At 39.9% G+C, this 14,481-nt stretch overlaps 1 protein-coding gene across 1 annotated transcript; it reads left to right on the forward strand.

Moving 5' to 3' along the window:
* Positions 1-141: 141 nt before the first annotated feature.
* On the forward strand, positions 142-14,288 carry LOC126822452 (uncharacterized). The gene is made up of 12 exons (XM_050551384.2): positions 142-709; positions 4,100-4,263; positions 5,956-6,093; positions 7,083-7,105; positions 7,833-7,864; positions 9,862-9,919; positions 10,529-10,622; positions 11,241-11,352; positions 12,644-12,692; positions 13,029-13,099; positions 13,617-13,725; positions 14,077-14,288. The coding sequence occupies exons 1-12, from the start codon at positions 549-551 to the stop codon at positions 14,266-14,268; spliced, it is 1,203 nt and encodes a 400-aa protein (XP_050407341.2). The 5' UTR covers positions 142-548; the 3' UTR covers positions 14,269-14,288.
* Positions 14,289-14,481: the final 193 nt, after the last annotated feature.

A 14,481-nucleotide genomic window follows, 5' to 3' on the forward strand; every position in this document is an offset into this window, starting at 1 on the left:
CCATATGTTATTCCCGAAATGACCTAGTTTATGTCGAGTGGACGTTAAACCCCATTCTCTTTCTCTCTCCGTGTCCTTTGACCCCTCTGCCCCTTCTCTTTGTACGCCACTGGCCATTATTGCTATATAGTTCACATATAGATGTGTACGTTGTGTAGATAATAATGGCGACTCGGTTGTAAATAAATATAAGTATAATAGGAGAAAAGAGCCTGGTTTATCTATTTTCTCCAACTTCTACTCGGGAATGTTTGTTTTAAAGGTAGCTTGACCCGGATTAATCCACTGTAAAGAACATTTTAAGGATTTTAGAGAACAGGTTTCGTGTTCAGATATATTTAAATTATTTGTGGTGATCATTGTGTTAAAAAGGGCGTTATACAAGTCTAGTTGTAACAGTTATTTCCCAGCAAGATGTTTTATGATTGAAGCTTTATTTGTGGTTCCGATCACGTAACTTTGTAAAAAGTATAAATTAAATTAGAACGAGGAAGTGGGTTTTTATATAATCGATTATTAGATCAACGTGTTAAGATAATTGAATAATAATGCAGTATTCGGGTCGCTGTGTTATATTTGGAGGTCTATTAGCCTGTGCAATATGTTTTGGTATCGGAGTCGTTGTTGGATATTTTGCTCACCCGGATCCACCAAGTCAAGACGAACCGGCCGCTACATGGCCAAAACAATCGTCACCTTTACTACAAAGGTAAGTCAACAAATCATGTCTAGTTTAAGATATCCTTGTTTATTTTGTCGTATGGCTGTAGTTCTACTCCGGCATTGTGGTTGACTGGTTCAAGGCTCTCTCTCTCTCTCTCTCTCTCTCTCTCTCTCTCTCTAAAAAGTTAAAACAAAACAAATCAACCACTTCTCTATACATCAAATGATGATCTATCTGCCCATAGGGTGATCTTATGCATATAAATAAATAAATAATTAAATAATTATACATCAGCCATACAGTTGTATATAAGATTACCATGACAACGGAGTATAAATAATAGCAGGTAAAAATACAGAGAGAGGGAGAAATGGGGCTTGACAACCACTCGACACAAACTAGGTCATTTTGAGACTAACAAATTTTATTTCAATAATTCGCTAGCGCGTAGGGGTCTTTAGCAGTGGGGGGAACCCGGAGGGACCCGGAGAAAAGCCACGAGGTTGGACGGACGACCTACTGTTTGTCGCATACAACGCGGGGAATCAACACCACGCCAGTTGATTCAATGACATACCTTATGATACAACGCTCACGCGCTAACCATTCAGACATCCAAACCCCAGGTAGAAATGAAATGAAATGAAATGGAGTTTAACGTCCTACTTTTCTGCTCCTAACCTGGGCTAATGAAGACGGTCAGGTAGAAAAACAAAAAAAAGTTGTTAAATTATATATCGTTGGACGTTTCGTGTTTTATGTACATCCTGAATGATAACGTCTACCTATAGATTTTAGTCCCGAAATGACCTAGTTTGTGTCGAGTGGACGTTAAGCCCCATTTCTCTTTCTCTCTCTATCTGTACCTAGATTTGAAAGGTTGGTATATGGGGTTATTACCTGAAAGAGCCTGCGTCTTACCGTACTCCTTGATCTGATTAATCTTCTGTTGTCGTTCCACCCGAGATTGATGTATGGGCTTATTACCTGAGTAGGCTTGTGTTTTGCCATAGTCTTGATCAGTCATGTTTTCGTTTCATCCGAATGACTAGACAGCTGCCTTGGCCTAGATTTGAAAGGTTGGGGTATTGGCTTTTTACGTGAGCGAGCTTGTGTTTTGCCATAGTCTTGATCGGTCATGTTTCCGTTCCATCCGGACTTAGATTTGAACGACTGGTATATCGGGTTATTACGTGTGAGAGCTTGTGTTTTGCCATAGTCTTGATCAGTCATGTTTTGCGTTCCATCCGAATGACTAGACAGCTGTCCTTGACTTTGATTTGAAAGGTTGGTATATGGGGTTATACCCGTAGTTTGGCTATTATTGCAATGCAATAAAATGTGATTAACTTCCTACCTTTCTGAAACAAACGGGCTAACTGTGCTATGAGGGAAATTTTGCCGGGACATTGGGGTTTCCAACTCTCGTGGGTTCGTTTATATATGCATGTCAACGTGTACACGGGTCCAAGGGTTTACGTCCCATCCGAACGACTGTGCTTTCTTTGCCAAGCCGTCCACCCAGAATCACTGATAAAGGTACAGGAAGCTTGAGAATCCCAAGGACCTTTCTCAGCTAAAACCGGGATGGAACCCAAGAACTCCACTGGCTCCCTGGCGGTAATAGAAGCAATGAAAATGTCGGATCTTTGAAATATTTTATATTGGTAAATAAGGCCCCGGACGAAATCAAAGACTGTCGGAAGTACGTTATAAAAATTTGAAATATTGGGGGAAATCTTGTTTTGAGACAAAGCTGGTGCTTTGGTGAAAAACAAAGGTCCATGTCTCCAGGAATTATATGTACAGAAATGAATATGCTAAACGTCTCATTCAAGACAAAGGACTATCAGATACACTTTGAATGAAGGCCCGATAAAGTAGGTGAAGGTTTCCAGGCAGGTTTTAAGACATAGCCAGCCTCTTAGTACAGCAACTTCAAAGTGGTCTAATATAGCCTAATAAAGATGGCCGACGCGAATTCCAATCAACCAATCAATCATTTACAGTCCACGGAGACGGTACCGTTGGGAGAAAATTCCAATCTGTGAATACAGCAACTTCAATGTGGTCCAATATAGCCTACGTTTGGTGGCTGACCTGAATCCCCAACAACCAATCAATTGTCTCGGGGTATGGGAGCCTCGCCCTCCCGGAGAAAACTCTGAAAATTTAACAATCGCAAATGCTTTGTTCTGCTTCTAAGCAACTCTAACTTCTCTAATGGTTTTGTAACCGTTGTAACCGAAATCCCACTCTATGCCGACCTGAATTCCAACCATCCAATCCCACTGTTGCAGCTGCATAAGTAATAATCGATGCCCGAAAAATGTCGCACAAAGTAGAGTGGCTTCCGACGATATGTTTTAATCCATAGTTAATCCTGTACAAAATCGTGGTATTCAATTAAAAGAAAAGTAAAATTAGTGTTTTATTAGATTTCGGGCACTTTATTTTGCCAACTAGAAGAAATAATAATTTTATTTTCACTTTACCCGTCTGCCCGAAAAGTCAGATTGCCCGAAAGTTATGGGGCAGCCTCCCTCCTGCCTTGCCTCCTCCCCCATGCCCTGCCCCCTGGCTCGTACGCCTATGACGGGGGTTGACTCAATGGGTATTTGGTATTGCAATTTTTGCACCTTGCGTGGCTACTAGACAAACGAGTTCCACCACCTAATTGGATACCAACATCAATCCAATCAGAAACTTATAAGAATCATTCAGAAGGAATGGGCTGCTGTGGGTGCTGTGACTGCAAAGGGGGCAATAGTTGGATAGTCATCAACACAGAATATAAATGAAAGTTTATGACCTACAGCAAATCCAGACAAATTTATACAGAGACTAGTACATGTGATTCAAAACTTGATTGGTAACCTACTTGGTCTGCAGCATAATTTTATTAAAGGTTTCAGAAAAACGGCGAGAGAAATAAATGTCTAGTGTCATTCCCACAATGCACAGACCAAATACTTGTATATCAAACCGTGCTTGGCAATCTACATCATTCTTTGGGCCATTTTGCGAACGAAGGTTTCAGAAAACGCAATGAGAGAGAAAATCACTGATAGTCCCATTCCCACAGTCCGTATGTCAAATATCCAACTATTGTCATCTTTTATCGAAGGATATGAATCATTAACTAATGAACTACAGCCAGTCATTCCGCTAGACAATCTACAGCAGACAAACTGTCGTCAGGGTTGTTTAAGAACGTTCCTTTGACTTTGAGGTCCCGTGTTTAAATTTGCAATTGGAAATCTAACAAAGACCAGGTTGTTGCACCGCTGTCTGGGCTAAATGTTTCCCATGGTACATTGCATGGTGTATGTCCGTATCTATTAGCCCAGTCGGTGCAGAAAACTATGACGTTTAAACCCATTTCATCTAATTTAATTTTAATTCTTAGGTTTGAATTATTTTGCTTTATTACAGTTATCAGGATCAGTTTGTACAGCGAATAGAAGAAGCTAAATCATGTAAGGTACCCCAGCCTCGAGGGTACGTAGCCTATTATTTAAATGGCAAGAACATAACGGTAGACGGTAAACTGGATGAGGAGGCGTGGCTAGAGGTCGATCACACACAGGATTTCCTAGGTGAGTTAGAATGTCAGTTCTAGTCGTTCGGATGGGAAGAAAAACCGAGGATCAGTGTATACATTGGCGTGCACGTAAAATATCTCTTGGCAGTTGGAATTCGATATAAGAGTAGGCCATAGGCTGCCCGGACAAAAGTCCCCTCATCTTCATTAGCCCAGTAGGAGCAGAACAGTAGGACGTTAAACCCCATTTGATTTCATTTCTCCACCTTGGACCTCCCGGCTGCTCAAATTCATGAACCGACTCTTGGTGTGTAAGAATCTACTTATTGTTAAGTTTTATCAGAGAAAGTATGAATTTGGATTTGTATGGTAAATTGTAGCATGTTGCGGGGTTTAAGCATCGTCGAGTGTAGATGAAATGGTATTTAACGTCCCAGTTTTATGAAATAGCCTGGCTAATGAAGATGCAGAGACACATACACACATACATACTATGGGGGATACACATTCTGCACACAGTGATCCATCTACTTCATACTTCGAGAATACATCTCTGCCCTAAATGGCCGCCATATCCAAAAATTTGTACTACTATTTTGTAATGCGGTTCTACCCCGTTTCACGTTGTCATACACACAAAGAACAAACAAAACTTTTCAATTTTATTGAATGAATGCGAGATAAATACTTCTCCAAATTCTCGAAGTATACATGGTGTTTTCGACTAAAATGGCCGATTTAGGACTTAAATCGTCAGTTAACTAGCTAAGTGTCTGTTCACAAGCGGAGCTGACTGTAGACAGGCAGCCTAAGTTTAGAATGAGGGACAGGGTATTTCCGTCTAATTGTCGTCTAATTCCAGATGCAAAGGGTTCTTTTACACGAACACCAACCTGTAGATGGTACCTCGATTTTTCGTCAAATACTAGCGGCTATATGAACGACAACACCGAGATCGAAACTTCGTGGCTCGTAGCTTACGTGCAAAAATGATGTCTGCCGTGGAACTGTAAAATGTATGTGTTAAAACCATTCGTGCCCACCAACATTGTATAATGGACCTCGATTGTGCGTATGAAATTTAAGGGCCACAATATAGAGGAATGGAATATTTACCTTGTCTCAAAATTTCAGATCAAAATATTGAGTCGTTTGGACGTGAACGCCAAACCCGCTTATCCGGACATGTAACCCATTTAAGATTTCGCTTCAATTTTTTTATTGGGTGACCTGATAATATATTGCCATTCCCTTCGAGGTCTATACAGTGCATAACCCATGTACTTGATAACGAAAGGTAAATGTCACTTACACGTTATTTTTATAAAATAAAAGTCTGGTTTTATCCAGACACCGTATAGTACTTGATAACAAAAGGTAAATGTCATACGTTATTTTTATAAAATAAAAATCTGGTTTTATCCAGACACCGTATAATACAGCTTGCGACACAGGTCTCCATTTACAGATGGAGATTGACCTAAGGTAGAGAATTTTAAGGGCTTTAACACACAATTAAGCAGTTTTATTCTCTAAACTATAATCGAGATTGGCCCTTTAATATGTTTTACAATCAACACAAGGTACGATTTTATGGATACATAATTACTGAGTTTAATGATCATTATCCTCGTCGAAAAGTCGCTTAATATTAAACTCAGTAATTGTGTATCTAATAAATGGTACCCTGTATTAATATGTTCAATTACTAAATGCCAACCAAAGAAGATGTTATACAATTATTTAGATATTCGTGGTGCGAGATTTCCAGCACCTAAAGAAGAGACCCAGGTTAAGATAAGATGGGATGATACACATGTTTATGTTGGTGCCTGGTTAAAGGAAGATAAAGTATGGGCAACATATGACCAAAAAGATAGCAGAAGTAAGTCATTGACATCAGATGAAACAAGGCAAGGGGACTCAGATAAGATTTGAAATGTATTCAACAAATCCCTGTACCCTCAATTAGGTTATTTACCGACTAGATCAGTTGGCGAAGCTTATACATATGTGACTTGTACCTTTTGCATGTAACGTGTAACTTTTACATATGTGACTTGTAACTTTTACATATGTGACGTGTAACGTTTACATATGTGACGTGTAACTTTTACATGTAACGTGTAACTTTTACATATATGACATGCAACTTTTACATATCTAACAAAGATGAAATTAAGACTCTGTTTCGATTTCTGTTGTTATTTAGAGTTAAATTTGTTGTTTTTGTTAATGATACTAGAAAAGTTTTATGATAAGAAGAAATAAACCGCTTGTGGAATGGTTCAATCTGCCTCTTGTAGTATAACTGAATACCCCGTTCGTAGGTTACTTGTTGGGACTACATTTGTTTACACCCAAGAGTGTGCTAACGTGTTATTGATCCTCTCGGGCAGTGCTAGATTAACCATTAAGTAAAATAAGCTCGTGCTTAGTGCATCATGGGAATGGGGGCACCACAGAATGTCTGCATTCTTAGATGCCAAATTTATTTCAAGCCGTTTTTCATTGTTTTTGTCTTTCTATACTGTTATCTGTTTTGTCGCAGTTAATAATGGCGTATAGTTGTTTATGATTTAATATTGTTTATGCTTTGAATTATATATATGGCGGCAACAAAATCGTTTAAGTGCTTAAGGTCTTAATTAGGCCTTGCGGGAGTGAATTATTTTAAGCCCCGACGGCGACACCCTTCGAAAAAAGTCCCCACCAATGTATATCCGATCGACATGAATCTTGGCATACTTGTTCCTTGGACAATTGTGCATAGATTGACGGACTTTTCATGACGTCATACTCAGTGCCTGGTTCACCTGGTTTATAAGACGGTGGTACTTATTTGTAATAAAATATGTTCTGGTTTGATTTCAGTTTATGAAGAAAATGCCTTTGAGGTATGGTTGCCTTTATCTATAAAAACATTTATTTTTAATTGTCAGCACTGATCTTCATTTCTTCGCGGGGTTAAATGGCCGAATGGTTAGCGCGTGCGCGCTGTATCATAAAGTCTGTCATTGAGTCAACTGGCGTGGTTTCTATTCCCTGGTAGTACGTGAAAAGGAGTAGGGTCGACAGTCCAACCTCGTGGGTTTTCTCCGGGTCTCTCGGTTTCCTGCACTGCTAAAGACCCCTACGCGCAAGCGAATTATTGAAATAAAATTGAACCATGTGTTAGTCCCGAAATGACCTGGTTTGTGTCGAATGGACGTTAAACCCATTTTTTCTCTCTCTCCATTTCCAACTAGCAAGGGACCTTTTACGTGCACCCCAATGTGTACACGAGACCTCGGTTTTTCGTCCCATCCGAAAGACTAGACAGCTGCCCTTGTCACGCTGGCATTGGACGCGTAACCATATAAATAAACCTTACCATGTCCAAAGTATTATGTTTACGATATAAATCAACCCCCATTCCATTCCATTCTACCTGGACTTGGTAAAACAGATATCTTATCAAAAAATTAAAAATATTTAAAATACTAGCATCATATCCCCCATTCCATTCCCTTCTACCTGGACTTCGTGAAAGGTCTCTTATCATAAGATTTATAATATTTAAAATACTAGCATCATATTATAAAATCAATAAATGTATTATTTTACTAATTTTTCTCATTGCAGGTATTTTTTGATGTGGATAAAAGTATGAGCATGTAGGTAAACATTTTGTTTATAACAGCTAGTAACAATATAAGGATGTTAAAACCCTTATTACTCACGAGAGGCGAGGGAGTGGAGCTTACCGTGTAGGACCCCCTCCCCCCCTCAACCTTCCCCTTCCCTCCGCCTTTAACGAAAATTTTGAATTGGTGATTTAGGGGACCTATTGTAGTATTATTAAGACGGTTGTATTAACATCTTATATTTCTATCGTAACACCTCACTGGTTTGCACGAATAAAATGAATAGTCAGACCGTTTATGTTCCTTAACGCCGTCACATGTGTAACAATATACATGTAATAGATATTTGAGTAACTTCCTTGGTAAACAAGTATGCCAATAATAATAATATATGATATAAAGAAGACGGTATATGACGCGACTTTTAAATGTTTTAATAACCAGAGGCTTTTATGAAGGGTGTTTCAACGGTGTTCTCTAACCAAGATAAATCTAAAAATATCAGATAAATTTATACATAAAATCGTCCCGAGTTTACCTGCTATTCCAGCACATAAATACGGCAATTTCAAAGTGGTTTAATTTAGGCAGCTGACTTGAATCCCAATCAACCAATCAATCGTTTACAGTCCACGGAGATGGGGCCGTCGAGAGAAAATTTGGAAAATTTAACTGCCGAAAACTCGTTTTTCTGCTATTCTGGTCCGTGAATACAGCAACTTCAATGTGGTCCAACATAGTCTACCTTAGGTGACTTACCAATAAATCAAATCGTCGCGGGTATGAGGACCTCTCGCTCCCCGAGAAACTTTTGAAAATTTAACAGCTGCAAATGCGTTTTTCTTTTATTGTAGCTCGTGAATTAGGCAATTTCAAAATTTCCAATCGGTTTGCAACCGAAATACCACTCTATGCCGACCTGAATTCCAACCATCCAATCAGACTGTTGCCGCTACATTCACAAATAATAGTCGATGCCCGAAAAATGTCGCACACAGTAGAGTGCCTCCAGACAAAATGTTTTAACCCATAGTCAGTTCAGTACAAATTCGTGGTATTTAATTAAAAGAAAAGTAAAATTAGCGTTTTATTAGATTTCGGGCAATTTATTTTGCCAACTAGATAATAATTTTCATTTTCATTTTACCAGTCTGCCCGAAAGTGAGATCCCCCCCCCCCCCCCGGCTGGTATGCCTTTGCAAACAATACCGATCGGTCCATCAAAGCTTGTGTTGGCGTTCCACATAAAAACGAATTCAAAACTTGTGAAAGAAGATGTGCTTCTTCGGGAATAATAATTAAAAACATTATGGTGTAGCCGCCTCGTTCGCTAACCTGAAGGACCGGGTTACTTGAGCTTGGCAAGGCACAGCGTCAAGTCGTTTGGATGGGACAACATCAACTAGGTCCCCTATATACCTTGGCACACACATAACAGAATCACTGACAGTTGGAATTCAATTGCTGTGTGGGCAAAATTGTCCTGTAAACTTGGAGGCCCTCTTTGTAGAATTTCTGTTCTTGAAGATAGCGTGGGATCATTCCTTCAGTCCCCAACTCCCCAACTCCTTCCCCCATGGAGGTTTATCTTGTCAGCATTTTTGTACCTGTTGGTTTTTGTTGGAGTTATTATTTGTGACCTGTCTTATCCTGTTTATTGGGAACCACGGTGGCTAAGGATGTAAGGCGATGGCTCGGGTGTTCGATCCCTGCATTGGCAAAGAACGTTCATCGGGATATTCCGACGTGGTTTCCACTGTCAGTGGTGCAGACCGGAGGGTCGGATAAAGACAGCTGTCTATCGTTCGGATGGGACGAAAAACCGAGATGCCGTGTATACAATGACATATATGTAAATGATCCCTTGGCATTTGGAATTCGATATAAGAGTAGGCCATAGTCCCGCTACCCGGGCAAAATTTCCCTCACAGCACACTGTATGGTGTATGCCCGTCTTCATTAGCCCAGTATAGGAGCAGAACAGTAAGACGTTAAACCCCATTTCATTTATTTCATATTTATTTTAGGTATAAAGAAATAGAAATCAATGCACTTGGTACAACCTGGGATCTTATGTTGTCACGGGTAAGATATAGCCTAATAAATATGTTATTTTTACTCCCCAACGCGGTTACACCCGGTTCCCGATTTAGCTTGGTTCCTTCTGTATGTGACTTGAGTGAAAAGCGCTAGTTAGTAACTATTTAATTCCCTGTATATTACAACACAGAATTTAATTTATCATAGTGTAATTATAAAATCCCCACAACACACAGAAAAGGTCGGGTTTTTTTTGTCAGTGTATTAAAAAGTTCTAGATTACCTAATTTAGGCGTGTGTTCGGGGTGGGGATCAAGGAGTCAGGACCCCCCCCCCTCCCACACACACACGCTGTTCATGTGGGGCCTATGCAAGAGCGACCCAGGAGAGAGTAAATTTCCTTCCGAAATGGCCTCAGATGCAAGGACATTAACTTCAAATTTTCTTGGGGGGGGGGGGGGGGCGGGGTATGAAAGTCAGTCACGCCGGAACAGTCATGCCCCTCCCCCCTCCTGCTCATTTTTCTGCACACCCCTGCAGTGTGTTCAATATTAGGTATTATATACAATATGTTTAGCATGTCATCTGTATTAGTGTTGTTTTATTTTGTATATAGGCGTATATAGATGGTGTGTTGTTTTATTTTATATATAGGCGTATATAGATGGTGGTGTTTTTACAGATTGGGAAGGTATATCACAGAAAGGTGTTTATACAGATGGTGTAGTTAATTATCCCAGTGATAATAGTAAGTATTTATATAGATCTCAGTGCTAGGTTTACCTGTATGATGGACAGACAGAGAGAGAGAGAGAGAGAGAGAGAGAGAGAGGGGTAATGTCCAATCGACACAAGCTAGGTCATTTCGGGACCAACACATGGTTCAATTTTTATTTCAATAAAACAAGCGATCTTACTCCTTGTCACGTACAACCAGGTAATCGAACCCACGCCGGTTGACTCAATGACAAACCTTATGATACAGCGCGCACATACTAACCATTCGGACCCCCCGCCCCCCACTCCACGCCGGATCTAGAGAGTCTCCCACCAATGTTTACAATAAATTTGACCCTGTCATATGGCATTAACCTTTCTGACACACACTATATTCTTAAACATCCGTCATCATCCTCGGTATTGATCAAATGTGTTTAAAACATCTTTCATCTTCCACTAGTCGTGAGGGTGAGTAATCGTGGATGGGTGGGTCGACGTTGCTGGGCGGGGATCATAAGTGGAATAGCGCTTTCTGGCAGAGGCTATTTTCAAAAATATCATTTGAGCGTGAATTAAGCCTTGACAAGATAGACATTTTTTGAAAAATGCACGATCGATGACTTTAACTTACAATTTCTGCTTTCAGCTACCTATTGGTCTTTAGAAATGGCGTTTCCTTTCGCTGATCTCATACAAAATACGTCACGAGCAGATGGACCTGCTGTAGAGAACGAAGTATGGTTTATGATCATGGCACGGCAAGTACAGCTTTTTAAAGGACAATATTGGTGTCAGTCATTATAAAATATGTGATAGAACTCGTTAAATACATCCCAAATATAATTTTAACACAGAGAGCATTGTTACGGGAGTTGTGTAACAAGCACGTGAAGAAACGGGAAGTGACGTCAAACATGACAAACATGAGTTGTCCTTCTATATAACTGACTGAAGTAACGAGCGGTAACAGACAAACGATCGAATTTCATTTCACTGATAATTCCGTTGAAGATGAAAAGTTGTTATATGAGACGATGAGAGGATATCTGAAAATTCAAAAAAAGAATTGGCTGTCAGTAGATAAAAGATAACGAACAAATTAGAAAAAGTCCGTGCATTACCATGTTTTTATTAAGAACAGAATGAATAAAAACGGGAGAATGCACGGGATTTTTCTACTTTTTCTCGTGTCCCTTATCTAGTGACAGCCAATTCTATTTTTGAATTGTGAGATACCCTCTCACCGTCCCATATAATTTATGACGTCATATGGTACGACCCCTTACGCGACCTCCCATCACAACTGGTCAGATTAGAGGCCATTAACAGTATAAAAAAACCGAAACGAAATATAGATCTGTAGTTTAATCATATTGGTATAGACCATTTGCAGCACGCTAAATATCCACAGAGATTTGGCAATCTTGCTACACATTCTTTGCCACGGCCGCTAATCGGCATGTGCAGCAACACACGGACCCTATAGTACAGCTATGTGTTACAATATTCTGCAAAACGGCACCAAACCAAATTTGTAGTAATATGATGTTCCAATTCACATGGTCTTAAACTGGACTTCACCACGGGCTTTAATATGACTTTACGTTGTGTTCTTTAATACGAAAAACTCAGGAAAACATTTTCTTGTATATAGGTTTCATATAGCAGAATGAATCCATAACACAACAGCTATGATATTACATATATAAGCACAAGCTATAGTCGATAGGAACACAAAATAAAATGGCCCTCTGTCTCTCGACCCGCTCACTAGAGTGGTTTAAATAATCCAACGCCACGACCTCTCCCATATCCCGGAATGAATGGGTCTGAATAAAATATCGCTCCCTTGTTCTGTTATGCTCTCCAGGCGCGAACAAATCAAAGATTTTAATTACTGAATTGGACAAATTTACAGGAAAATGTTGCTGTTTTCAAGTCGGAAACTCGCAATTGTGATAAACAATGAAACATGATTCTGACACAAGATATCACCCCGATTGTTTAATTCTCCAAATATTGAGCAATAAATCCTTATTTGTATTTTAGAACGGAGTATGAACTACAAGTCAACAGTACAAATGGTCGTTATGAACAGGTACGTTTTGAGTATAACGTTTATTTTCTGAACTACAATAGCCTAATAATTTTAGATGAATTTATGGTCCAGACAATAATTTTAGATGTTGTGTGGCCAAGAAAATAGATTGTTTGAATATGACATTAAAAAGAAGGGATTGGATGGCCGAATGATTAACTCGTGCGCGCTGTATCATAAGGTCTGTCACTGAGTCAACTGGCGTGGTCTCCTGTCCAACCTCGTGGGTTTTCTCCGGGTCCTCCGGCTTCATCCCACTGCAAAAGACCCATGTGCCACTCATTCTTGTGTCATTTTTACCTGGTCAATTATTACTAAGCACCGTCGTTTTTATAGGTTCCAGGAACGGAAGCTAGTTGGTATTCATGGCAACCTACGGGTGCTGTAGCACTTCATCTTCCTAGCAGGTTTGTTTACATTTGCTTGTTATATATTTATTGAACAATGATGTTAAACCCGAAGTGAAGGTGGCCCAATGGCGCACTTTGCGTCATGGGGTTCGTGCCTCCCTGAGTTTTTGCATCCCGTGAGTCTGGAGGTCGCGGGTTCGATCCCGGTATTGTCCCAGAAAGTTCATCGGGATTTTCCGACGTGGTTTCCACTTGGCAGTGGTGTAGGACGGAGGGCCTGTCAAGGACAGCTGTCTAGTCGTTCGGGTGGGACAAAAAAACAAGTTCCCGTGTATACATTGGCAAGCATGTAAAAGATACCTTGTCAGTTGGAATTCGATATAAGAGTAGGCCCTGTACCGCTGCCCCTAGTGCCGCTGCCCCGGGAGAAATTTCCCTCATTGCACACTGTATGGTATATGCCTGTCTTCATTAGCCAAGTCGACCGTTAAACCTCATTTCATTTCATTTTATAGTTTATTGCTCTATCCAGTTACTAAATGCCTCTAAAGGATCATTTCGTGTTTGGTTTCAGATGGGGTTTATTACAGTTCAGAAAAGGAAATCCTGTAAGAAACAGCATGGTTAACTTTGATAGATGGATTTTATACAAGGCCTTATTTGATGTTTTTGATGCACAGCAGGTAACTATTAAGAACTTTTAGGGATTGCAGGCGAATAAAATTTAGGTTTCAGTCGGAAGTACCTCAGTCCATAGTTTCCTTTAACGAACGAAGGGCGGGTTATGTGAAATTTCTGAGTTTAAGAATTACTCAGATTTGTAACTCAGTCAAGTCGTCAATACAATAGATAGACATACGCCATATTATGATTTGTACTAGGTTGTCTCTCTCTCTCTCTCTCTCTCTCTCCCTCGATCTCTCCCTCTCTCTCTCTGACGGAAAATATTACACATTTATGCCTGGAACATACTATGCCTAATACCCTTGTAAAGTGATACGTATCTACTATGTGTTTTTCATTCTATGTTTCAGAACTGGAAGAGTTTAATTGGTGGCTTTACGACTGATATATCGTCCTTGGATTTACCGCCTTACATCACCATTGGTTCTTGTTTAAAACTGGCTATCGAAGGTGCTAGTGGTTCAACGTTTAACGCTACTGTTACCCATAATAACATTATAGGCCGTATCAATGAAAATAGATATGTATCATTTACGCAATAAAACCCATCAATCCTGCATAATGTTAGAACTTGCTCATTTTATGCTTCTGATTACCTCTCCGACTGCCAAGGGTTATTTTACATGCTCGCCAATGTGTACACAGGATTTCGGTGTTTCATCCAATCCCAACGACTAGTCATTGTACTTTGTTTGGCCCTTCCTCTTGTATCACTGACAAGCAAAACTCATGCCGGATAATCCTGGGGAACTTTC

This window comes from Patella vulgata, chromosome 5, assembly GCF_932274485.2.
Source record: "Patella vulgata chromosome 5, xgPatVulg1.2, whole genome shotgun sequence".
Taxonomy (NCBI): Eukaryota; Metazoa; Mollusca; class Gastropoda; family Patellidae; genus Patella; species Patella vulgata.